This window comes from Astyanax mexicanus, chromosome 16 (genome assembly GCF_023375975.1).
Source record: "Astyanax mexicanus isolate ESR-SI-001 chromosome 16, AstMex3_surface, whole genome shotgun sequence".
NCBI lineage: Eukaryota > Metazoa > Chordata > Actinopteri > Characiformes > Acestrorhamphidae > Astyanax > Astyanax mexicanus.
In genome coordinates this window covers 15,984,634-16,012,301 of record NC_064423.1, presented here as the reverse complement: position 1 = coordinate 16,012,301, position 27,668 = coordinate 15,984,634, and the positions used below count along the sequence as shown (strand labels likewise).

The 27,668-nt window shown below is 37.5% G+C and overlaps 2 protein-coding genes across 4 annotated transcripts in view; one reads left to right on the top strand and one right to left on the bottom strand.

Moving 5' to 3' along the window:
• osbpl1a (oxysterol binding protein-like 1A) overlaps window positions 1–15,457 on the top strand; it is a 33,519-nt gene extending 18,062 nt beyond the window's left edge. Inside the window, exons 16-28 of the mRNA XM_007240098.4 lie at window positions 1,514–1,679; window positions 2,687–2,876; window positions 5,464–5,539; window positions 5,866–6,000; window positions 7,594–7,691; window positions 8,016–8,198; window positions 9,718–9,825; window positions 10,694–10,783; window positions 10,896–11,022; window positions 11,928–12,041; window positions 12,166–12,289; window positions 13,030–13,120; window positions 14,465–15,457. Coding sequence (XP_007240160.3) covers window positions 1,514–1,679; window positions 2,687–2,876; window positions 5,464–5,539; window positions 5,866–6,000; window positions 7,594–7,691; window positions 8,016–8,198; window positions 9,718–9,825; window positions 10,694–10,783; window positions 10,896–11,022; window positions 11,928–12,041; window positions 12,166–12,289; window positions 13,030–13,120; window positions 14,465–14,567 — 1,605 coding nt within the window. The 3' untranslated portion in view covers window positions 14,568–15,457. The remainder of the gene's footprint in view (window positions 1–1,513; window positions 1,680–2,686; window positions 2,877–5,463; window positions 5,540–5,865; window positions 6,001–7,593; window positions 7,692–8,015; window positions 8,199–9,717; window positions 9,826–10,693; window positions 10,784–10,895; window positions 11,023–11,927; window positions 12,042–12,165; window positions 12,290–13,029; window positions 13,121–14,464) is intronic.
• Window positions 15,458–21,771: 6,314 nt separating this feature from the next.
• On the bottom strand, window positions 21,772–27,325 carry LOC103034435 (gastrula zinc finger protein XlCGF57.1). Of its 3 annotated transcripts, none has more exons than XR_002649939.2 (3): window positions 27,185–27,325; window positions 22,514–25,539; window positions 21,772–22,290 (listed from the first exon to the last, which is right to left on the bottom strand). XR_002649939.2 is itself a non-coding variant. In XM_022669630.2 (3 exons), exons 2-3 carry the CDS (start codon window positions 25,424–25,426, stop codon window positions 22,286–22,288), a joined length of 1,959 nt encoding a protein of 652 aa, XP_022525351.2. In that variant the 5' UTR covers window positions 25,427–25,539; window positions 27,185–27,325; the 3' UTR covers window positions 21,772–22,285. The 3 variants fall into 3 exon arrangements, 2 of the variants coding, with proteins under 2 accessions (XP_022525351.2, XP_015458807.3); XM_022669630.2 differs by having other exon boundaries at window positions 23,473–25,539; XM_015603321.3 differs by having other exon boundaries at window positions 21,772–25,539.
• Window positions 27,326–27,668: the final 343 nt, after the last annotated feature.

Here is a 27,668-nt window from a genome sequence, read left to right as displayed (position 1 = left end):
ATAAAATAATAGATAATTTAGGTAACACGTTGCATTAAGGGTCATTGCATTAAAACAACAATAACAGTACTTATGACAGTAATACACATTGATAAAATGTCTCAACAAAACATTAATTGACACTAGTTATTACATTATTAAACAGTACTATATTTTAATGGGTAGTAATGTAAGTAATAGAGAATTGAGTAATCATGTACCATTATTTTAAAGTGTTCCCATAATATAAAATTGTGTGTAAAATAATGCAGATATCAGAAATTGTTCCATTATTGATCCAAATTATCACATCCAGTAACTTTTAGAAAGCTTTCTCCAACATAATTTAGGTACTGACACAATGCACCCACAAACTTACAAAATAAACAAATAAGCACACCCTCAAAAAACAAATAGAAATAAATAAAATGTGCCCTTTTTGATAAAACTGACAAAATAGAAAACAAGTAAATTTGTAAAATGCTATGAAGTAAAGACTTTTCCCTATTAGGCTTGGCTTGCAAAACAAAGCTTTTGAAGAAGTGCAAGTGTTTAATAAAAATGAGCTCACTCTGAAATACGGAGGAAAAAACTGAGAAAACGATTTTTTTTCATAAAAACTAATTGTCCCTAGCTGTAAATTCAAATTAATCAATAAAATCAATTAATCGCCCAGCTCTACCTCACCACCAACCAAAAATATTTAGCCAACATAGTCCTGTGGAGTCCTGTGGGACACAATAACACACAATTACCATGACATTTTGTGCCTTCTCCAAAACACAAACCATGTTAAATACAAGATAAATACTCTTCCTCACTCATATAGCTGTGTAATCTTTACATGCTGTGAGTTACATAATAGTTGGAGAAGGCTGAGGTTCTCCACCTCGTGCTGGTGTTACTAACAGTGATGGCAATCCATCAGGGCTGTTATTGTGTTTTGGCATGGTCACATGATATCTAAGCGATTAGGTTTCCTAGTGAGCATATGGGTGGAAATTACACTGAGATCATCACAGGGTATCTGCAGATCCTTAAATAGATCAGGAAATGTGTACAAATGTAGAGTAGTAGACAGAATACACTGTTAGATGATGCCTGAATGAAAAGAGTCATTGTGTTTACAAACATCAAGCTTATAGTAGTCGTCTGATTAGGAGCACACCAGTGATTTTTATTACATCCGTCCATCCCGGTTTGGTAAATCAGTGCTGAATGATGTTAAATAGTCCTGTAAAGAATATCGTTATCGCAAAAATATCATAAAATATCGTGATATTATTTTAGGGCCATATCGCCCACCCCTAACACGAGCTCTCAAAATTCCCAAAATCAAAAAATCCCAATTAAGCTTCCTTAGTATATTGTACTAAAATACATTTATTTTCAAAGGGCATATATGCATATGTAACATGGAGCATAGTGCATCCCAATTTTTTAGCATGAACATTGTAGTAATATATGAAAAATATGAATACACTATTACACTCAACATCTTTGATGAAGTGGTGCTGCTCGTGTGTATGTGCAGGCATGCAGTCTGAAACTAGAACAGGAAGTGGAGAAGAATAAGATCCTGTCTGAAGCTCTGCAGACTCTGGCCACAGAGCACCATGAGCTGGAGCAGTCTGTGGTGCGAGGCTCTCCCCCTCGCAGTGCCGTGGTTAGCGAAGACGACTTCTACGACGCTGTTTCTGGTTAGTGCTGTAACAAACTCACACACCTCATTCAGGTCAATAATATCAATAAAATACACTGATATGCCAATTGTAGTCATTACATTTTATGTTACATTGGCGGTATTTAGCAGACGCCTGTGTTTACCTTAAAATATTGATAGCTACTTTTTATAGACTAGGATCAACACACACCAAGCTTTGATAATGTTTAGAAACCTAGGAGAATTTTTTTTAAAGATTAGTTTAGGAACTCTTAAAGTGACTCTACTGTTCTGACACCCAATGGAAGGGATGTTGGGTCGAGCCGAGCCGTACTGGAAGCTCTAAGAGCTCTTGGTACAGATCTGGCTTTGGAAATGGAATGTCCCATCTATCAGGCCTCTATCAGGACTGGTGGAGGAGATGATGCACGAAAACCTTGATTAAAAACCAGGGTTATTCCTTCAAATATTGATTTCTGGACTCTTAAAACTTTTCTTTGCATTATTTGAGATCTGAAAGCTCTGCATCTTTTTTTATTATTTCAGTCATTTCCTATTTTTTTGCAAATGAATGCTCTACAGGATTAACAATGTTAATTTTACTTAAACATTATACCTATGAATAGCAAAATCAGAGAAACTGATTCAGAAACTGAAGTGCTCTCTTATTTTTTTCCAGAGCTGTATGTTCTATGTTCTATAATGAAAAAACTATGCGTCTATGAGATGCGTTCTGTTTTTGTTTACATTTACTTATATATAATAAATATAACAACGCAAGAAAAATACATTGCAACCATTGCAATCAGAGTGTTTGTATATAACTAATTGTTATATAGATTGTCAACTGTGCCCTACATGACTAGTGTGGACTATTGTGCTTCCATTGCTTACGGTGATGCAGCTAAACTCCTAAACTTCCTAATGTAATGGTTCCTTTAAAGGCCACCTGATCCCCAGCTCTGGTTTCAGCAGGTAGCCTGGGTACAGTGGAAGGCTCTCTCTTTAGTGTGTGTCTTTCCTCTGTGTGTGTGTGTGCTGTAGATTCAGACTCTGAGAAATCGTACGGGGGCCTGGAGGTCAGCTGCTCGCTTGAGGACGGGGACGAGAACAGGTCCGAGCTTTACTGCAGCGTCCGTAGCTGTTTTACCGGGAGGATGTCTCAGGAGGATCGACGAGGTGATGAAGAGGAGGAAGACGAGGGGACCAGAGTCAATGGAGTCAAGAGGCACAGGTGAGCGATGGGGGACATGCACGTATATATAAAAATACTGCTAAAAAAATCTTAAATACTGTAATAAAGCTGTATTTCAGGCATCTAGTTATGAGACTAAGAATTCCACAGTGATTGAGTACAGATTTTTTTTTATAGTACTGGTTTATACATTGGAATCATTGTTTGGGTCAGTTTTCTGGACAGAGATTAAGCCTTGTTTTAAGACCTTTTATCTTCTGTAAATGGAAAATCTCTATTTAAAATGCTGTGTAGTTTAAGACTAGGCTTAATTCCTGATGCATACATTGAAACTAATGTATAAAACAGTATTTAAAAAAATGGTGGTATGGGAACAGTGTTTGAAGTTTATTATCTCTCCTGTCCTGTGCATTGTTTTGGTCGTATCTTGTGGTGAATAATTTAGACGGCAGTAGGCAGGGGAGGAGCTAAAGAGTTAAAGATTGATGAGCTGGCCAAACGTAATAGCTAGTAATTTGAACTTTTCGGATACGGTGTGTCGACTGACAGCCTGCTTGTGTTTGATGATAAAGGCTTGGCCAGAGGGCCTGATTAAACTTATATATACATTATTTTATTGTTTAATTAAGATGTTGTGCATGTTTTATTTTTTCCTTTGTTATAAATAAACAACACAAAAAAACTGGGTGGTTTGTGGTGGTACTGCTAGCAGGCATGTAAAAAGTAAAAAAAAAAAAATTCAGGGGTATTAAAAAGAGTCTATTCTGCTTTTATTTGAGTAACTGTATCTATTATTAGTTATTATCAATTATTATTACTTGATTTTGGAGCATTGAAGCAGTGAGGAGGATTTGACTGCATTCAGCAGCAGCACAAGCTTTTGTAATCTTCTCAGAGGATCTTAGATGATCACTACCGCCCCACCTCAACCTAAATTTCCCAACAAAAAAATCTAAAATTATTGCGTGGTGCACCATCATTCCAGAAAACACAATTCCACTGCTTCACAGCTCAATGCTGAGGGGCTTTATCCCCCCCTTGCCCATGCTCCGCATTTGGCATGGCGCCAGAAGGTGCATGTTTATCTGCTCTCAACAGGCAAGCTGTGTGGGTGTGTGGAGTGGCACATATTTGACAGCAGTGGAAATTAAATTAAATTAAATTAAATTTGCTGACTGCAGCATTCATTAGAAAGGCTGTCCAGGAACTTTTGGAAATATAATGTAATTGAGTTAAATTTGTCAGTGCAAAGTTAAGATTAAAAAAGTCATTTTTAGTGTTTATTTTTTTGGACCAAGCTTATGAAAACATTGGCTAAAAACACAAGCATTTTATATGTTTTCCTGAAGGCCGTGGTCACTTTTCATTGCTACAAGTTTAGAGAAACCCTGATCTAAACCTGTAGAAAAGCTCCATCTGTAATATACTGCATGTAGGTATGTTGAAGGTGGCTGGATCATTGAGAAAATCTCCTGAAGCTTAACTTTCTTCTCAAGCCATGTGCCTTGAAACCGATAGGGGTCAAAAGCCGATTTGAATAAGATATAAAGCATCTGTTACCTGAGTGACAGTTCTCGTCTAGACAGACTTTGTGCTTCTGCTTAGATTGGCCAGGCCAGTTCCCGTACTAGGGCTGCAACGATTAGTCAACATAATCGACAATATTGATTATAAAAATGTATCAACTCTGAATTTCAGTGTTGACTAATTGATTATTTTTAACTGCAAGACACTACAGTACAGTGCTGGGGACTGAAACACAAAGGGAGAAGGGGGAGGTCTGCTCTCTTATTCAGTTTCCACTAAGGAGCCATCAAGGCGCAGTATTCATAGAGTATTATTTCACCATTACCGTTACTCTATGAATTGAGTGTCAAAAGTTTTACACCAAAAAAATGTATTAAATATGCAATGAAACTTTTAAGAATAAAAAGAAAAACTGTATGATACATATGTAAAACAAAAAAAATATATCAGATACTGTCAGTGTGTGCAGCAGGGAGAGGATGCGGAGGCGGACGCAAGTATACTTATTAACAATAAACAAACAAACCATAAAACAAAAAACACTAAAAACATCAAAGAAACACAAAGTAAACAAAGAAAGCACACACAACCTGGACAAACGCAAAAATGTACAAGAACCGACAAAGGAAACAGGAGCCGCAGGGCTACAAATACACTCACAAGGCAGAAAAGGAAACAGGGAACACCTGTGCAAAAGTAACAAGGGGGGGCGGAGCTACAAATGAGCACAGGTGAAAACACTTAAGGCAGAGACACAGGAGGAACACACAGGATGAACACGCAGGACCACGTGGGGAATGACACAGGCAAAGTGGAAAGGGGAAAAGTAAACAAACACAGAGAACAACACGGGCACAGATTTTTTTGTGTGTAAATTTGACTCAAAATTATGTACATAAAAGTCTACATACCAATTGTACATGCCTTTTTAATGTACGTAGAGAAAATGAGTGACAGAACAGCTGGCTCTATATATAGGATATATATTATATTGGAGCTTTAGCTGGTGTTTAGTTGGTTTGGGGCTGAAATACAGTTCTTGGGATTAATCAATAGCACTGACCCAACTGTGCTGTTTTTGTTCTTCTTATTTCTCTAGAACAAGTTTGCCTGCTCCCATGTTCTCCAGAAATGACTTCAGCATTTGGAGTATACTGAGGAAGTCAATCGGAATGGTAAATGTATTCAACAGTTTATTTAAGAGCCTGACACAGCCCTGATAAATTTTTGTTATTTTTATGAATTTAAATGTAATGTTTTTTTTTTTTTTGGATTACATTGACTTTAATTATATTGTTTTAGATTTTTTTGTACTGTTGTTTTGTTGTACGAAGCCCTGTAATCAATATGTTAAGTCATTAATTTAGGAAAGGGCTGGGATTAGGAATCAGATACTGGCGCAGGGTTCCATAGCACTGGAGCTGCATTAAGAACCCCGTTCATGCTCAGTATGACAGATCCACTGTAACCCTGACCCGCACCTTTTCACTCTGCCTCCTAGGAACTGTCTAAGATTACCATGCCGGTCATCTTCAACGAGCCGCTCAGCTTCTTACAGAGACTTACGGAGTACATGGAGCACACCTCTCTCATCCACCAAGCTAACAAATCCACAGACTCCATTGAGAGAATGAAGGTAACGACACTGGAGCTCTTCAGAATGGGCACACTGGCAGGACCTGCAAACGCAGTAGATCAGTAGATAAACTCACCTCAGGAATACATAGCAGTGATAAAGAGGGAATAAAGACTGTCATATAAACACCAGTTTAATAACAGCTTTAGTTTTTTTTTTATGTACAGTACTGTGCAAAAGTTTTAAGCACCTAAGCAAATTGCACTAATTCATGTATCTTAGCAATACCAGTGTTTTTGCCTGAAAAAGCACCACATATGATTTAAACAGATGCAAATAAACAAACACAGTAAAAAAAAAAAAAAAAAAGAATTTCTAATTTTTAGGTAAGTAGGTTGTATCCTAAGCCAAGCTGTAGAACAAAGTTTAGTTCCACATTTCTCCTGGATGCTTCTCAGCCAGCATGTGTATATGTTCAGTTCCTTCAGCAGCTCACCTGATTTAACAGATTTGATTTACCAAACCAGGTGTTAATATGATGAGAACTAGAAATAACACTACTGAAGTCAGATGAGGAGAGATTAGGAGATACTTTATGGAAAACAGTGATGTTAAAACAATGCTTTTTGTAAAATTGCTGTTTGAATTTATTGTAATGCTAGTGTTTTAATGAGCTAATAAACACTTACTTCACAGATAAGAAGCTTTTTTTTACTCCAAATTTCCACAGATGCCTAAAACATTTGCACAATACTGTATGTTGGCATGAAATTAAAAAATAAGGGCATACTGTAATAATATCATTATTGTAAACTATATTTTTTTGTATTTTAAGCCATATTGATTTTGAAAAAATATTATAAGGTGGATAGAAGTGTAGCATAAATTTATATCATCACTGTCTAATAAATAAAAAACATGTATCTTGAAATATCAACTTTACAGGAGAGTGGTAAAATTGTATTACCTTTCAATGGATGTCAATGAAAAAAGAGTTTTATTTCAGTTAATTTCTGTTTGTTTTTAATATCAAGACATGCTGACACAGTTCAAGGACAGTTTGTCTATTCAAATTTTGTTCAAACTAAAAAATTTTTTAAATTGTTGGACAGTGACAATACAGTAATGATTTACTATTATTGGCAATGAGAAAAATAAAAATAATAATTGCTAATAATTAGAGGGGTCCGAAAGATTAAGGCACAAGGGATAGAAAATTGGGTAAAGTTTGAAACAATAATTAAAAAAATAAATAAATAATAAAATTGTAAATCTTTGTTTTGTATAGGTTTCTAAAAACAGTTCTAAGACAAGACAATTCTTAATCAATCCCAGAGAGGGGAAATTTGCAGTGTTACAGCACTGCATATTATAGAACGTAAGTGTGAGAAAAATACAAAAAAAAAACAATAATAATAAAAATACAAAAAATATGACTCTAAAAAAAAGATTAGAGGAAACATGGTTCCCCATTATGTACCCATTATGTGGTGGTAAGCAATAATTTTACACATATATTAACAGTAATTAAATAGCACGTGAATAGTAAATAGGTAGTGATATGATTGATGTGAGTGGGTATTAATTCTGCTAGAATGGTTCTTAGTGTATTTTTATATGTAAGTAAGTGATTAATGTTTGTGTGTGTTTTAGTGTGTGGCAGCGTTTGCAGTGTCTGCAGTGGCGTCTCAGTGGGAGAGGACTGGAAAACCGTTTAACCCACTGCTGGGAGAGACCTATGAACTGGTCAGGTAAGCACCAGTAACAGTATCTAGGGATATGTTATGATATAAATCTTGCTGTAATTGTAAAGCGATTATTATACCAGTTGTTATATCAGTGGCTTCAATTTTTTTCCCATTAAAATTCTGTATATATTTTGTGATATACATTTTTACCATATCGTCCAGCCCTTACTTAAATTTAAACACTTAAAATTGCATGTAAAATTGTACTTAACCATTGTATTAATTGGACTTAAAAATGTTCTGCTGGAAGTTCAGTGTTATAATGTATCTGTACATACTGGTAATATAACTATATTATGATATAATGTATCTGTATTTTTCTTTTAGAGAGGATTTGGGTTTCCGGTTGATATCAGAGCAGGTGAGCCATCATCCTCCAGTCAGTGCTTTCCATGCAGAAGGCATGCAGAAGGATTTTGTCTTCCATGGCTCAATTTACCCCAAGCTGAAGTTCTGGGGGAAAAGTGTGGAAGCTGAACCGAAGGGCACCATAACTCTGGAGCTACCTAAGTAAGCTCTACCTCGCTCTGCAGTGCATCACCACAAGCACATTATATATATTTATATTTCCAAACATTCACTGTAGTTTTAGTTAATAGCTATATTTATAATTATAATTAATAAAGATAGCATTGTATGTGTTTCTGAGTATATAATGGGTGTTTTTTAGCATCAATTTTCTGAGCAGCAAACAACTGTATGGATCATTAAAATGTATTAAATTAATAGAAAAACAAATATTAGACTGAATGTCAGGCCATTATGCCATTATATATAGCTCTGAATAACAAATTAGAGACATTAAGAGAAATTAAGTTTCTGAATCAGTTTCTCTGATTTTGCTATTTATAGGTTAAATTAACCAATACATTTCTATGATTTTTTTCATGACTTTTCCATGCCTTCAAGGCAAATTTTCATGAGCATACAAGCATTAAAAATTAACTAAAACTATAATCAAAATTATTGTAGGTCAAAAATGAATCAAATGAATAAAATATTGACACACAATGTTTAATAATAAAACGTGTCAGATCCTGAGAGCTCCATTGTGTAGGCTTAAATTACTGAATTAACTCTGAGCTGATGTATTTGTGGTTCGCTCAAAATAGATTTTCATCGATAAACTGAAACATAAAGATTTGTAAACCAAATTCCCATGACTTTTCAAAAACATTCTGGGTGTTTTTTTTTCTAAAACTTATCCAGGCCTGGAAATTGCTATTTTAAAATTCCATTATTTTTCCCGATTTTTCATGGCCGTACGAACCCTGGGTATATGTTTGAGTAAAATTACTATTGTTGTTTCATTCTATAAACTTCAGTCTGTCATTCAGAAACAGAGAAATGGCTAAAATAACAAGAAGATGCAGAGCTTTCAGACCTCAAATAATGTAAAGAAAACATGGTCATATTCATAAAGTTTTAAGAGTTCAGAAATCAATATTTGGTGGAATAACCCTGTTTTTTAATCCTGTTTTCATGCATCTTGGCATGTTCTCCTCCACCAGTCTTACACACTGCTTTTGGATAACTTTATGCTACTCCTGGTGCAAAAATTCAAGCAGTTCAGTTTGGTTTGATGGCTTGTGATCATCCATCTTCCTCTTAATTATATTCCAGAGGTTTTCAATTAGGTAAAATCAAAGAAACTCTTCATTTTTTAATGGTCTCCTATTTTTTTCCAGAGCTGTTTATTGGAATATACCTTTTTGGGCATATTGCATAGCCCTAGTTGTGAGGTGTTATCTTGTAAGTGAGGTTGAGCACTAGTCAGGGTGTTGTTCATAGCATGGCAATATGAATGATCTGACAGTAGGTGCCAGATATGTGCAGCAAGTTGTACTAGTTGCAACCTGTTCCTGGCATGTCATGATTTTTGGGATGTCAGTGTAGTATGTTAAATTCTGCCAAATATTATGTTCTATGATTTAATAAAAAATATATATCCAAATCTACTTATTTATTATTATTAGTCTTTATTTAAAACTTTAAATTATTTTGCTGCACATTGTTCTTCTTATTCCAGGTATAATGAAGCGTACACATGGACAAACCCGACGTGTTGTGTTCACAACATCATAGTAGGGCAGCTGTGGATCGAGCAGTATGGCAATGTGGAGGTGATTAATCACAGGTGAGGGACAATGGAATCACCAGTACTGTCTCAGATCTGCTCATCTGCACACTCTGATCACAGTTTTATACTGTTAATATGCAGTTATATACAGGAGGGATGTGTATTGATAAGAACATGGGGATATATAATACATATCACGACACAGAGGTTAAGATGCAATGTATCCCAATAAAAGACATTACAACCCACTGAATTGTCTGTTGGCATGGACAGTCCTAACCAGATGCTGGAATGCACAATCATTATCACCCATAGTCGTGTGAACAGACAGTGAATACAAGTGCAGATTCAATGAAAGAGGCCCCACATATATTTTTCACCGGCCACTGCAGTGATTCTTAGCTTCAGTAGCAAAAGTCATAGGACAAAACAAAAGTTCCTGTCCCGTGATTTTTGGCATATCAGTATAAAGTGTCAAATACTGACGTATTTTAATCTCTAAATAACTAAATATCTAATCTTAATATACTTATATCACACACTGTAATACTGTAAGCAGGGTGATGTATTGCAATTGTTTAAATCAAGTTTTTTGAAAGCTCTTCTAGAGTAAAACTTCAAAAAGTTTATTTAATGTGCGTAAAAGAAAAATTAACTCTTTTTGCAAGCAGAACAGTGGCATCTAACAACAGATGACAGCATTGCTCTCTATTGGTCAGGGTTTAAAACACAAAACCATATGAACCACTGTCTGACAACAATCTTTACTATTTATTATAAATCAACACTGTTTTTAATCATTAATACAGTATTGCAAAACAAATCATCAAATCATCAATCAAATCATCAACAAAACAAATCATCATCTGTCATTTATCTAATGACAAAACAATTAAAAATTGAGGTTTGTTTTTGTTTCCAACAGAACTGGAGAGAGGTGCTGCCTCAACTTCAAACCGTGTGGTCTTTTTGGGAAAGAACTGCACAAGGTTGAAGGCTACATTCTAGACAAAAGGTCAGAACTGTTTAATTTAATTATTATTAGATATTGAATTATGTTGTAATGTGTCCCTCATTTGCATCTGTCTCTATTTCTCTCTCTCTCTCTTTCTCTCTCCCTTCAACAGCAAAAAGAAAGTGTGTATGCTGTATGGGAAATGGACAGAGTGCATGTACACAGTAGACCCGGCAGCGTTTGAAGCTCACAAGAAGAATGATAAGAAGGTCACAGAGGAGAAGAAAAGCAGCAAACAGGTAAAAGCTCCTGTATAATCAATGGATATTATCAAATTACATTGATTTGCATAACATGCGTCAATGCACCGCAAAGATGGCCACACCTGCTAAAAGCAAAGATTTTGTCAGAATATGGGTTATTCTGATACTCCTTAATGAACTCGGGATTGTTCTTAAGAGCAGATAAAAATTTGAATTAGTGTTTTTTTTATATTGCTAAATGTAATTGCAGCACTTTCATTGTACACATACTTGCCATTTACTTTCATTTTTGTTTAATTCCATTATTTTCTTCTTTTTTTTAAGAAAAGCCTTAAAATTCAAAGTGTGACCACAAAAATGTCTTAAATTTAAGTTCTCCATACCTACAGATACACTGTACTTGTTTTTCTTATATTAACATGTTATTTTAAAATGATAACACATATATCATAAAATGTGTCTGTTAGTAGTAAAACTTTGTCTATCTATGTGATAAATATTTCCTGCACAGCTGCTATTATGTTAATGTAACATTGGAACATGTGATCCAGTGTTATAAAGCTGTTTAATATTTTTTACCAGTGGAGGAGAAATAATAAAGATGCAATTTCTACAGTAAATGAATAAATCCTCCTTTTATACCTAATTAAAATTACTTACAATTAATTGCCCTTTTAATTTATAAATATTTTGCATTGTTATTATAATATCAATAGATTTGTATTATAGGCACTGAGTGTTTGGCTTGCTACAGCATTGTCAAGGAAATGTATTAAATAGAATAATGGTGATTAGTGTGTTAGTTTGTGTGTGTTGTAGAAAACTGATACAGAACTACAGTCTGTGATTACAAAGCTACAGATTTCTACTCTATGATCACTGGAGCTGATTTGATGAATATTTGATTTATAAGTTCTGATTATATTTTGCTTGCTGATCAGGGATCCAGTGCTGAGGCCGAGGAGAGCCCACAGCAAGGAGGCGACTCTCTGGAGGTGATTCCAGGTAGCCAGCTCCTGTGGAAGATCGACCCCCGACCAGCTAACTCTGCTCAGGTGACCCTTTTACTAATTCACACCCTTGTCATTCATTCACTCAAATTACAGAATGCAATTATTAGGAAGTGCACACACATGCATGCTGGTTCTCATCTGATCATCTCTACTTTATCTGTTGCAGATGTACAGTTTCACCTCGTTTGCCATGCAGCTGAATGAACTGGATGAAGAGATCGAGGCTGTGATTCCTAAAACAGACTGCAGACTTAGACCTGACATTCGTGCCATGGAGAATGGAGACATTGGTGAGCAGTCCCTGGCATAAGATCAAGATTTAGAATTAAACATTAGACTTTTTTTAAATGTATATTTACCGATAAATGATCAAATCCCGGATCATACTGTTTACTTACTTTATATCACATTTATAACTTTTTGACACTTAAGGCACTCAAGGACACTTACAATTACATTCCACACACATGCTGGTGAGAAGCGGCAGCCAATTTTGCACAGCGTACTCTCAACCAGAAACAACCGTACACTTCAGAATTGCAGGGCTATAGAGGATGCATGGTTTTAAACAGGCACGTTATTAGGGACACAACCCATTTACAGCTGGTCGCACACGGTTGTATGCTGCCAGTAAAAATATGAGCAATACGAGACAAAGTAGATATATTCACAAGCACTGTTGCTATTTAAACAATGCAGAAGGAAGGCGCGCAAACAGACTGTTGGCGGGGTGTAAAATAATAATGAGTATCGTGGTGCACCTTGTGCAGAGTGTAAGATAGGGACCTCATAGTTTGATTTAATTCTCTTGATATTTGATTTATTTGAACTCATTATTGATGTTCATTTGGTCATTATCATGCAAAAATCATTAATCCCCATATGAAACATTCTTTTACACTTTTTTTGTCCTCCTGTGAAGTTGCTGTTTTGGAGATTCTGATTCCAAACATACCTGCAGACATTGAACACAGATGCATTCTTGGCTTTATTGGTTTGCATAATTTTTCACCTTCACAATTGCCCACAGACCAGGCGAGTCAGGAGAAGAAGCGTCTGGAAGAGAAGCAGCGAGCAGCACGGAAGAACCGCTCCAAGTCTGATGAGGACTGGAAGGCGAGGTACAGCAGCTTTTCCTTCAAATCACACAAATGATGAAATTTTACTCACATCTCCTTCTGTCAGCCCTTCTGTCAGAGTCTGTTATTGTAAATAGAAACTAGATTGTGGAACTTGTGTTCTTGTGGCTCACACTAAAACCTCTTTTTGTATCATCGTGTGTCTGGTGGCTTGCTGTGCTGTGCAGAGGCCCCAGGTTTGAACTGCGTGTTGCTTGTTTGCTGAAGTGGTTTATGGTTTTGTGTGTTTATGAATGGAATCTTTAAAGCACGGTGTGGCTAATGTAGGCGATTAGCACATTCCCAGATTGTCTGTAGATAAAATAGACTGATGGATTGAGGCACTGGCGTTTACAACAGCCTTTCATATAAACCAAGATCCAATCCAATCCATCACCATACAATTTTTATGTAAACTGTTTATAAGAATCGATACAGTACTGAAAAACAGAATCACAACACGTCATTATATTAATCATTTATAATAATAATAATAATAATAATAATAATAATAATAATAATAAAAAATGTAGCAATTTGGGGCACCACGTAATGAAATGGGTTTGAGACGAAAATGTTGTTGGTTCTATTCCTAGAACTGACATCCTCGGCTGAGGTGGCTACCCACCACCCTGGGTGTGTGCTCTGAATGCAGTGTGTGTCTGTTTGTGTATCACTATCACTAGCCACGTTATATTGTAAAAATTGTGTGCTTGTGTGCATGTGATTGATTTTGTTTGTACTGCTGTGCTTTGTGGTAATAAGGTAAATTATACACAATATTAATTAACCTTTTAAAGCCTGATCCGTCAAATAGTTACCAGAAAATTGAAGTTTTTGATTGAGCGTATAACCTGTTATTTTAAAAAAGATTAAAACATTCTAAATATATAACTTTTTTTTAGAATATTTGATATTTTAGGAATATAGAATAACATTGCTGTTCCTGTAAATGCTAAAATAAGGCCCTAAATGTTATTTTTGTGATTTGCAGTGCATTGATACTCTTGTAGTTGATTATTAACATGGATGTTAAAGAGGACTCAAAAAACTCAAATATGATACTTGGCTTTAAAGGGTTAACCCCCCCAGGCATGCAACCAGGTAGTAGTGCTTCTTAATATCAAACAAACTGCAACTTATTGTATTTTGTGTATCGCTACCACACAAAATCATCTTAACTTTTAATGCAAGTAAAAAACAATGATTTTATTCCAAGTAATTTGATTAAAAATTGGTCAAAAAGTATCAAAATTGGAAATACATGTTTTTGCAGGAATACAAATACTGTTTAATGGTGAAACGTTGGTTTGTCTGATAACAGCGCTGTCTGACTTTGATTTCTAGGTGGTTCCATCAAGGTCCGAACCCCCACAACAATACTCCAGACTGGCTGTTCTCCACCGCTTACTGGAGCCGGGATTATTCCGAAGTGCCTGATATTTACTGACCCAGCACCTTCCAGCTGAGCTCTGGGCCTTGTGGATGAAAAGCAGCACTCCTTTAACTCATTTCATTCTGTTACAAGCTGTTTCTGACCGAGTGCACATACATTTTCCCTTACTGACTCACTACTCCATACAGATAAACCATGAGAGCAGATCATCAGAATCACTGATTACCATGAGTTGGCCTTAATAATGTCTATAATATAGCAATAATGAACATCAGGAAGAGTACCAATCAGTATCCCTCCAGTGCAGACAGCTGACATGTAAATAAGGAACAAATGCATTTGGCCCATCTTGTTTTGTATCAAATATATCAAAATGATAAATTCTTAATCAGTGATCAGAGCAACATGTTCATATATATATATTTTTATCTATGCACATGTTTAAATACAGCAATGGCTGGAGGTGCTGCAGTCACTGCTTACTGCTGCTGCTCCTTATTTCAGTCTTATTTTTTTATAAGATGCCTCTTTCCGTTTCACTAATGGACTAAACAGTCCTGTGTTTTAGAGATTTTACTGTGGATACATCTTTTAGTTAAATATGGGTTAAATATGGAATTGTTGTAGTGATGTGTTTGAATATGTGTATGTGTTTATGACTGTATGAATGAGTGAGCGCATGAGTTTTCTCAAAAACCCAGGAATGTGAAATACTACTGTATAAACTGCAGTGTACATTATGTTGGCTGTAGTTGTTTCGGACCATTGAAGTGTGTAGTTCACTCTGATCATCTTAACCCGTATCAAGTTTAAATTCTTGTTTATTTTACAGATTTACTTCAAATAGTGTAAATTATTCATTGGAAGTATGTTGTGTATATTAGCAGACTGAAAAGCTACATTTACATCATTGTGAAATAATAAAACCCTGTAATCAGACATAATCAGATATGTGTGACTGTTTTTCGACTGCACCATTAAAAAGAAAAAAAAAATTAACATGTTTTGATCTGAAAACAAGCCAAGAAATAGCCTTTTAGAGTAGCCTGTTTAGCTAGTTAGTTAATACCCTACGGTGGGGAGCCTGGTCTTACAGGCGTGTACACTTTACATAAAAAAAATTGTGCATTATGGATCGGTATGCTATGTTGCCAGTTCATTTTAAAGTATAAAATCAGCTTGGGCCAGGCTAATTCCAGGTTTTCCTTAAAGTAGAAGACTAGTACTCTTTAGATCATGTGTATTTGGTCTGGCTCAAGAATAAAAAGTCCTTCAAAATCACACTAGAACATCAGCTTTATATAAAAATTTTTGTGCATTATGGATCGGTATGCCATGTTGCCAGTTAGTTTTAAAGTATAAAATCAGCTCGGGCAAGGCTAATTACAAGTTTTCCTTAAAGCAGAATACTATAACTCTTCAGATCATGAGTATTTGGTCTGGTCCAAGATGAAAAAGTCTGTCAAAATCACAATGGAACTACTGGCTTTATATTCAATTTTTGTGTATTATGGCTCGCATGCCATGTTGCTAATTCATTTTACAGTATAAAATCAGCTCGGGCCAGGCTAATTTCAGGTTTTTCTTAAAGAAGAAGACTAGTACTCTTCAAACCATGTGTATATGGCCTGGCCCAAGATGAAAAAGTTCTTCAAAATTGTACTGGAACAGTGGCTTTTTTGTTCATTATGGATCGGTATTCCATGTTGCCAGTTCATTTTAAAGTATAAAATCCGCTCGGGCCAGGTTAGTTCCAAGTTTTTCTTAAAGTAGAAGACTATTACTCTTCAGATCATGTGTATTTGGTCTGGCCGAAGATAAAAAAGTCCTTGAAAATCACACTAGAACATCAGCTTCATATATATTTTTTGTGCATTATGGATCGGTATGCCATGTTGCCAGTTCATTTTAAAGTATAAAATCAGCTCAGGCCAGGCTAATTCCAGGTTTTCCTTAAAGTAGAAGTCTAGTACTCTTCAGATCATGTGTATTTGTTCTGGCCCAACATGAAAAAGTCCTTCAAAATTGTACTGGAACAGTGCCTTTTTGTGCAAAATGGCTTGTTATACCATGTTGCCAGTTAATTTTAAAGTATAAAATCAGCTCGGGCCAGGCTAATTCCAAGTTTTCCTTAAAGCAGAAGACTATTACTCTTCAGATCATGTGTATTTGGTCTGGCCCAAGATTAAAAAGTCCTTGAAAATCACACTAGAACATCAGCTTCATTTATATTTTTTGTGCATTATGGATCGGTATGCCACGTTGCCAGTTCATTTTAAAGTATAAAATCAGCTCAGGCCAGGTTAGTTCCAGGTTTTCCTTAAAGTAGAAGACTAGTTCTCTTCAGATCATGTGTATTTGGTCTGGCCCAACATGAAAAAGTCTTTCAAAATCACACTAGAACATCAGCTTAACATAAAAAAAATTGTGCATTATGGATCGGTATGCTATGTTGCCAGTTCATTTTAAAGTATAAAATCAGCTCAGGCCAGGCTAATTCCAGGTTTTCCTTAAAGTAGAAGTCTAGTACTCTTCAGATCATGTGTATTTGTTCTGGCCCAACATGAAAAAGTCCTTCAAAATTGTACTGGAACAGTGGCTTTTTTGTGCAAAATGGCTTGTTATACCATGTTGCCAGTTAATTTTAAAGTATAAAATCAGCTCGGGCCAGGCTAATTCCAAGTTTTCCTTAAAGCAGAAGACTATAACTCTTCAGATCATGTGTATTTGGTCTGGCCCAAGATTAAAAAGTCTTTCAAAATCACACTGGAACATCAGCTTTATATTAATTTTTTTTGTGCATTATGGATCGGTATGCTATGTTGCCAGTTCATTTTAAAGTAAAAAATCACCTCAGGCCAGGCTAATTCCAGGTTTTCCTTAAAGTAGAAGACTAGTACTCTTCAGATCATGTGTATTTGGTCTGGTCCAAGATGAAAAAGTCTGTCAAAATCACAATGGAACTACTGGCTTTATATTCAATTTTTGTGTATTATGGATCGGTATGCTATGTTGCCAGTTAATTTTAAAGTATAAAATCAGCTCGAGCCAGGCTAATTCCAGGTTTTCCTCAAAGTGGGAGAGTAGTTCTCTTCATCTGATGTGTATTTGTTCTGGCCCAACATGAAAAAGTCTTTCAAAATCACACTAGAACATCAGCTTAACATAAAAAAAATTGTGCATTATGGATCGGTATGCTATGTTGCCAGTTCATTTTAAAGTATAAAATCAGCTCGAGCCAGGCTAATTCTAGGTTTTCCTCAAAGTGGGAGAGTAGTTCTCTTCATCTGATGTGTATTTGTTCTGGCCCAACATGAAAAAGTTCTTCGAAATCACACTTGAACAGTGGCTTTTTTGTGCAAAATGGCTCATTATACCATGTTGCCAGTTCATTTTAAAGTATAAAATCAGCTCGGGCCAGGCTAATTCCAGGTTTTCCTTAAAGAAGAAGACTATAGCAGTGTTTCTCAACCAGGGTGCCGCGGCACCCTGGGGTGCCGTCTGGCTTCATGGGGGGTGCCGTCAAAATATTGCGCCTCACGTGCATATTTCCTTTCTAGAGTCAGCTCGTGTCGGGGTGTGTCCCAATTCACAGGCAGCATACTATGAAGGATGCGACCCACAGAGGCGGTGTATTACTGCGCAGCTGTGACGCAATCTGTCTTCGAATACAGCCTCTGAAGGATGCAGCCCCTAAATTGGGAAACACTGTAAAGTTTTTGTCCCCCACGCGATGCACGCGCTATTTTATGTCAAATTCCGCCAGCAACACCCCTCGTTCTCACCTGAAGTACTGCGCCAGAACCCCCCCCCCCCCCCCCCCCCGTTCTCACCTGAAGTACTGCGCCAGCACATCACCCCAACCCCCCCCTCCCCCTCCCCCCCGGGGTCACACGAAGTACTGTTTCGACTTAGTTATATGAGCTTAATGCACATTAACAGCCCAAAAATACAGCTACAAAATCAATGCTTAATTTTCCTACAAGTACAGCCGGCCAACAAATATCACTCATTTGTATGGCTACAAGACGCCAGGTCAGCCAAAACATTAAATACACACAAAAACTCACCAGTCAGTCGGCCTATCGTTGTGTTTAATAGTTTCACATTGAAGGGCAGCCTTTAAAAAGGCTTTTAAATATGATGACATATCTGTCTCATTCACCGTTGCAATTCCATGATAGTTGGCAAACTATTGAACTAATCCAGCATGATCTCCGCTTTACACTAACCAATGCGTAGCCCCTTCAGCAGAGCGCCGAGATAGGGGTTAGACAGTCATGGCCCCGCCCCCGTAGTGAAAATCATGAATCTGATTGGTTAGATTGTCCTGCGACTTTGCTAATAGACCACTGAAGTCGTGTCGTCATTTTGTAGTCGGCGCCATGTTGTTTATGCCCATATTTGGGGCTTCTTTGGGGTTCCGCGTCTAAGCCGTCCAAGTCAATACGGGATTTCAATGGGCTTTTCAAAAACTGGCCTCTGCCACATTCTGTGGTAAATAAATATGTTCGGAACCCTGTACGTTTTATTCTGTGTAAATTTACCTCCTAAATATCACTGGATCCTCTGAATTTCGAAATCATTTAAGGGGAGTAATCAGAAAAATGCTAACGTTAAGCTAATGCTTAACTGACGTCACAGCACCGCGGCTGGAAAATGACTCGGGCTTGATTCTGCACAACACCAGTGAACTCCCATCAGAAAGCGTTTTGGATTATTATGTTTCTTCACAGAGGATCATTAAAGCATTTAAACAGGTGAAAACTCTTTCAGTAATGTTGAGCAGTGTAATGTTGAGCAGTGCAGTCTGTGTTAGAGCTTTAAGGGGCAGATAATAAGAGAAAATGGCTCTCAGTTCGGCAGCACTTCCCCGAAGGATTTAGTATTTAATTGCGGTCATTAGTTTATACTAATTACAACACCTGACCCAAATAATCAACTAACAACTAACTAATCAACTAACTACCTGCCCTCACCTGCCCGACAACCAACCAGAAACACCCATTTATTTCACTGCATAATAAAGAGGGTAAATGTTAAAACGTGTTACAGCTGGTTCTGGAGTATCACTGACCTGTTTTAGTAATTTAACGCTGTGACACTCTCAGCTCTCCTGCAGTGCAGTTAGTTCATTAGTTTGATCAGCTTGTGTGTAAAAAGCTCCTAACGGCCGGAGTTCTCTGGTGTTACGCCGAAAAGAGTCCCCTGCTAATCTCTGCAGCAGCGCCGGGAGTTCAGTTCACTCCAGTGCTGTAGCATTAGCTTAAAGTTAGCATTTTTCTCATTACGACCCTTAAACAATCTCGAAATTCAGAGGATCCACTGATGTTCAGGAGTAAAATGTACACAGAATAAAACGTACAGGGGTCTGAACAGATTTATTTACCACAGAATGTGACAGAGGCGGGTTTTTGAAAAGCCCATTCATTTTTCTCATAGGGAAAAACCACTTAGACACGGAAGCCGTACGAGCACTACTACACCCTTCTCAAAATTAGCTGTCAGTCAGATAAGAGTCCTGTAGGAAGTGAAAAACGCAGGCTAATGCTTTGAATTAGTTGCTGTTTTTTTAAATATTATGAAATTATTTACATGCACCTATTGTCACCCCTTCTCTGAAGGGCTAGAAGTATGGAACGCCCTTTGGGTCTTTACGTCTACATTGACGTCCGTGTTAACACGTCCAATTTGAACGTCTTAAGACGGCAAATCTTACCGTGTTAACACGTAACAACGTCTTAAGACGGCAAAATGTGCCGCGTTAACACGTAACTTTAAAATTGGGTGCTACCACTGCACTCACACCTGAGGGGGGGAATCCAAACACTGCAAAAAAAAAGCCCCTCCAAAGACCCACCCTGACCTCGCCCCAAATTACTCTCACAGATAAACCCACCCGGCACACATGGACCATTCCGATTACAACTTCACAGCTGCGTATAAGACACGTGATGGATACGTATCCTCAGAAACAGCCTACGTAGAGCCCATGTGACCACAACATAAAGCACATGTGACCACAGCGTAGAGCCCACGTGACCACAACGCAAACACTACATCAACAAGGGGTGGGTACATTTGAGGCAACCAATAGTATGGAAGTACTATCATCTAAACGTCTTAAGACGTCCAAAAGTAACGTGTTAACACGGTAAGATTTGCCGTCTTAAGACGTTCAAATTGGACGTGTTAACACGGACGTCAATGTAGACGTAAAGACCCAAAGGGCGTTCCATATAGAAGGGCCTTGCTGCACACCACTGCCGGAATCTAACACGCGCACGCAAGCGACACAGACTTTTTCCCAATCACTTCTCTTAAAGAGAGGTAGAGAAAGGCGCTCCCCTTGTGTGCATATTCATGAAGCAAGTGCAAAACAGAGAGGGTTCTGATTGGCCTGTTCTCTGCAAAGGGTCTGCAAGTCAGCCAATCAGTTTTTAATGTGGGCGGGCAATGTGTTTTTTCTCTTCCTGGACGGGATGACTACCATGTCTGGTAAAAGTAAAAAACAATGAAAGTTTTGCGGCTGTACAGTTTGTAAATATGATTTTAGCATTGCCCACGGGGGACTAAATGATTGCAAAAGGCATGTTGAGGTGAGTATATAATGTGACTATATATACATTAGTTAAATTAGTTTTTGCAACTTGGGATGTCTGCAATAAACTATGTGAGCATGTTGTCTCCCCTGATTGGTGAGAGCGGTCTGGTGCAGGAGCTAGAAACTAAATACAGCAAGAGGGTTCTGTGTTCCAGACTAGCGTGTAAGTAAACAGTGTTTTCAGTGTGATGTTCATGCAATAAACGGAGTTGCATGGCCGCGAGCAGTAAAGGCTGCACTTTGGTGTTCAGTGTGTAAACAGAGTAGCACAGAGCAGCAGATTAGCCAATTATCAAAATCCAAAAGGGCCGACTGTGGCATGGCGGCCTTTGCACTGGTCTATATTAGAGAAATGAAGCAGCTATTGAGCAATTTAGCAACCACTGTACAGAACATAGCAAGCACTTGACCTTCCATATACCATGGTAACTATGTGAAGACCCCCAATCAGCCATCTGTTTCTGACTGTACTCTTGCAACCTCATCAGCAAGGCCTCACTTACAAATTATCTCATTACTATTTATTTATCTATACTATATTTATTATCTATTATCTAACTATACTAATAATCATCAAATTACTCATTATATATAGATTATCCCTTTTCACAAAGAGACAAGAACATGCTGAAGAATAATTCTTCTACAGGTTCATTCCATGCATTATTTTTATTTACAGCTTTGAGTGGCCCTACTTTAGCTGGTCAAGCATGACAGTACAAACCCAAACATAAAAAAAACAGAATTAACATTAACTATCAAAAGAAAAAAATATCACTTTGGCATCAAAAGCACTGAACAGAATTTAGATAAAACATTAAAGGCAGGTTGTGTGTTCTCAATATCACAGAACTGTTTGTAGCAGAACAGGAAGCAAGACAAAGAAGACCATGTGATAACCGAAGCCACAGGTATTTAAACAGTGAGTCAATGATCGAGGTTTCCACACTGGCACTGGAAAAGGTGGTACTATACCATCTGTAATCACAAGCTATTGGGGTGTGTGTACCCACACATGACATTCTTCAGGATGGTATCTTCTGGTCTGGTGTTCTGAGCTTTGCACTGTGTAGAACACGGTTTCTAGCCCTTACACCCAGTAACTTCTTGTTGAGATTTGTCCTGTTCTTCCAGGTGATGATCAATATGAGGAAATGGAAAAGCCTAGTCAGCCTGTATAAACACACAGCATTCAGTGAACATGTTTATAACATTTAAAATGAACCATGTAGAAAGTGCAGGCATTTTTTTAAATAAAGTCTGCACAGTTAGACTTAAAGGTGATTAAAATAGGTAAAAAAAGAGTAGCTTTTAAACATGGTGATGGGAGTATTATTAAATGAAAATAAAGATTCCTGGAACATTTACTCAGTGAAAACGATTCAACTTATCTCACCTTTATGTACTTAAGTAGGATGCTTTAAACATGTCTTGTGTTTCTCCATGTTGTACCATGGTGCCAGGAGAATATAATATTACTCCACTGTGTACTTTTGTACATTGTACATTGTTGGTGTGCCAGAAAAGCCTCTTAACTTTAGTCCCTCATATCACAGCAGAAGGTGATTAAGGTTCTGACTCTTGAAAGGTCCACAATCCTGAATGATTTCTTCTCTGAAGATATCATTCACTAAAAACACAATCTTCATCTGGCCAGTTCACAAGTGTTATGTTTATTCTGAATGCATTCTTACAAATATGTTGAAAGGTTAATCATCTCTACACAGAACAGAGGAAACCCATACAAATTAATACACAGCGATTATAGGATCTCTACACAGAACAGAGGAAACCCATACAAATTAATACACAGCGATTATAGGATTTTCTTTTCATTATGAATCAAATAATTCTAAAGAAAAGTAAGTTTTCTTAAGTCTTGCAACTGCCATTGCATTTCTTAATTGAGGCTTGGATCTGGATCTCTGTAAAGCTTCTTTGTGAGAACATCTATTGTAAAAAGCACAATATAAATAGATTTGAAGTGAACTGAATTCAATTATAATGATGTATACAAAATATGTGTGCTCTATGTTTATATGATTACTGCAGTATGACTGCAATTTTTTGACGAAAAAAAAAAACCCAATTCATTACTGCCTTGGAAAAAAAGAGGTTGTAAAACATAGCACAAATTCCAAAATGACAACACAATCTGTTTTTACCTAATGTTTTTAAGTGCTTTGAGCTCTTAGAGAAGGTGCCATATAAATAAAAAATGTCTTATTATTTTACTGCCAAACATATTTGTAAGTATCTGAATTTAAAACTGAAAATCAGAGCAATATTACTGATTTGTTCTATGGTGAATGCGCTTATGATACTTTTGACTACTTCTGTCCCTAAAACTCTTACCACACTCCAAGCATTGATAGGGTTTCTCTCCAGTGTGAATGCGCTGGTGTATTTGAAAAGGACCCTGCTGACTAAAACTCTTCCCACAGTCTGTGCACTGATACGGTTTCTCTCCCGTGTGAACACGTTGGTGAGTTTGAAGATTACCCTTCTGACTAAAACTTTTCCCACAAACTGAGCAGTGATACGGTTTCTCTCCATTGTGAATGCGCTGGTGTATTTGAAGATTACCGTGTGTACTAAAAGTTTTCCCACACTGCAAACAGCGATGAGGTATTTCTCCAGTATGACTGCGCAGGTGATTTTGAAGAGAACACTGTGTGGTAAAAACTTTTCCACACTCCGAGCAGTGATATGGTTTCTCTCCAGTGTGAATGAGCTGGTGTTTCATAAGGGCACCACTCAGTCTAAAAGTCTTCCCACACTCTGAGCAGGAAAACAGTTTCTTTTCAGTGTGAATGCGCTTGTGGTTCATAAGGGCACCACTCACTCTAAAAGTCTTCCCACACTTTGTGCAGGGATACGGTTTCTCTCCAGTGTGGATGCGCTGGTGTATTTGAAAAGGACCCTGCTGACTAAAACTCTTCCCACAGTCTGAGCACTGATACGGTTTCTCTCCCGTGTGAACACGTTGGTGAGTTTGAAGATTACCCTTTTGACAAAATTTTTTCCCACAAATTAAGCAGTGATACGGTTTCTCTCCATTGTGAATGCTCTGGTGAATTTGAAGATTACCGTGTGTACTAAAACTTTTCCCACACTCCAAACAGCGATGAGGTATTTCTCCAGTATGACTGCGCAGGTGATTTTGGAGAGAACACTGTGTGGTAAAACCTTTTTTACACTCCGAACAGTGATATGGTTTATCTCCAGTGTGAATGCGCTGGTGTTTTATAAGGGAACCACTCACTCTAAAAGTTTTCCCACACTCTGAGCAGGGATACGGTTTCTCTCCACTGTGAATGCGCTGGTGCACAATCAGGGAACCTCTCTCTCGAAAACCCTTCCCACATTCTGAGCAAGAAAACGGTTTCTCTCCAGTGTGAATGAGCTGATGTATTCGTAGAGAAATCTGGTGTTTAAAACTCTTGTCACACTTGGAACACTGATACGGCCTTTCTCCAGTGTGAATGCGCTGGTGTACCATCAGGGTATGCCTTTCTCTAAACCTCTTTCCACACGCTAAGCAGGAATGTGGTTTCTCTCCAGTGTGAATGCGCTGATGTTTTTGCAGAGAAACCTGGTGATTGAAGCTCTTCCTACAATATGAACAGTGATATGGTTTCTCGCCAGTGTGAATGCGCTGATGTTTTAGCAGATTTCCCTGTGTACCAAAACTTTTCCCACATTCCAAGCAGAGGTAAGGTTTATCTCCGGTGTGAATTCGCTGGTGTGCCTGAAGCTTACATTGTGTAGTAAAACACTTTCCACACTCTGAGCACTGATATGGTTTCTCTCCAGTGTGAATGCGCTGGTGTTTTGTGAGGGCACCACTCAGTCTAAATTTCTTTCCACACTCTAAACAGTGATACGGTTTCTCTCCAGTGTGAATGCGCTGGTGTTTTGTCAGGGAACCTCTCGCACTAAAACTCTTCCCACACTCTGAGCAATAATACGGTTCCTCTCCAGTGTGAATACACTGGTGTAATTGGAGATGACCCTGCTGATTAAAACGTTTCCCACAGTCTGAGCACTCATAAGGTTTTTCTCCAGTGTGAATGCGCTGGTGTGTTCGGAGACTACCCTGCTGACTAAAACTCTTCCCACAGACTGAGCAGTGAAAGGGTTTCTCTCCAGTGTGAACACGCTGGTGTGTTTGGAGAATACACTGACTAGTAAACCACTTTCCACACTCAGAGCACTGGTGAGATTTCTCTTTAGTTTGTCCAGGAGATGCATTGGTGTGTTGAGTAGCAGGGAATGTTTTTAGGGTACTGGAGTCTATCGACATCATATTCTCTCATTCTGAATCTTCCAGTTTTAATAGTTCTTCTTGATGAAGATTCTTTGCATTTGTGGAACTAAATGTGTACCAGCAACAGGAGAAGAACAGGAGATCATTACTTTCTGAAAAAGTAAAAAAAAAAAAAAAAAGAAAAGAAAAAGTTAGCAGAAAAAATGTCCAAAGCTAGTGGTGACAAAATTAAGGAATTCCTCTAGGATTATTACAGTTAAATATTAAATACTATGATGACGATTTACAAAGCAACAAACTCAAACAAGCAGTTAAAATTAGCTACAATCCTGAATGATATAGCAGTATTTGAGGCTGCCAAATTCCAATAGTTCACCTAGTATTTGACTGCAACAGGGGACATATTATTCCCAGCTGGTTGTTTCTAATGCTACTTCAAACAAATACAAACTGGAGGCATCCTTATTAATACAACCAGTATGGAGTGGCGTCGACTGGCAAATGGAGAAATGTATAATTAGAATAGCTTTACTGAGGTAAATTCTTAACTTGGCTAGCTCTGCTCTGATAAGGTACATTCATGATGAGAATAGCTCTACTGAGGTAGTTGTATGCCTAAAGCTGCACTACTGATGTATTTTCATGAGTAGAACAGCTTTACTGAGGTAATGTATGACTGAAACTGCACAACTAAGGTAGATACATGACTAAAACAGGAATATTGACATATATTTATGATGAGAACAGCTTTAATGAGATACATTTATAATTGGAATAGCACTACTGAGATGAATTCATGATTAGAATAGCTCTACTAAGGTGAATGTGTATGACGAAAACTGCACTACTAAGGTAGATATATGACTAAAGCAGGACTACTGATGTATATTGACGATGTGAATAGCTTTACGGAGATAACTTTATAATTAGGATAGCACTACTGAGGTAAACAAATTACTAAAACTGCACTACCGACATAAATATATGACTAAAACTGCACTACTGCATAAATGTATGATAAAAACTGCACTAGTGAAGTAAAAGTATGACTAAAACTTCACTGGTGATGTAAATGTATGACTAAAACTGTACTAGTGAAGTAAATGAATGACTAAAACTGCACTACTGAGGTAAATGCATGACTAAAAATGCAATACTGAGGTAAATTCATGATTAGAATAGCTTTACTGAGTTTTTTTAATTGGGAGATGGCAAAGGACTAGGCTAGCTAGATAACTAGTTAGCTAGTTGTTGCATCTCAGATAAAAAGTAGATTGTCTGTGTTTTAACCTTTTGCTACCGGTTTTATTCAAGAGGTCAAAAAATAGCTGAGCTGAGGGGTAACACTCAGTCATACAGAGATCATAATTCTGATCTCAGGTCAGTTTACAGGTTTGTTTTACAAAATGACAGACTGAGGGCTGGCATTAGCCTGCCTGAAACACAACACAATCACCTCAAACCCAGAAAAAGTGATTAGCTATGAGATGAGTTATTTATCCACTGAGAGGAAGAACTGAAGAGAACATAGCCTGTTTACACCCTCAATTAGCGACTTTCCTTTCACACTATGTATTAAAATGGGTCCACAGTGTCAAAAGATCATCGACTAAGATACTATTTTATTTTTCTGCATAAAAATCACGTTATTAAGCGCATAATTAGCGTTACATTGCCTCCTGCCTCCGACTGTTAGCATGATTATCTGCTGCTACCAGCGTGCCAGTTTCACAGCACTGCAGTTAGAGAATATTTTAAGAGTTTTAAACAGTGTAAAGGTGCAGTAGAGTTCTGTACCTTCAGCAGAGAAATCTCTGTTATAATAATACGGCTGCTGCTGCTGAGTGGGCTCTTCTTCTATTGGATTTAATGGCGGCTGGCAGACCAACTACAGGTGCCATACCGCCACCTACCGAGCTGGAGTGTGAAGCAAGACTTTAGGATAATGATCTGCAGTATATAAAAATGAACAAATTAAATTAGATTAAATTAAATTAAACAACACTCTTTAAAAACAGCAGCACCTGATTGTGTACTTAACCCATTCCAGAGCCACAGGACAGCAAACCCTTTAAAGAAATATCTTTGTGACCCTTTGTTTTTAGTGTATTAAACAAAATTTGTGCAGAATGTTTCAAACAGTGTAATTGTATGTGTTCTGGTGTCTCCTATGTGCGCATACCGACAAAACCCTGCGTCATGTTTGTGAATAAGAAGTAATGAAGAGTTCAGTGTGATGTGTGACCTATGCGAAGTCGAGTAGTCACTACTTCAGACCTCC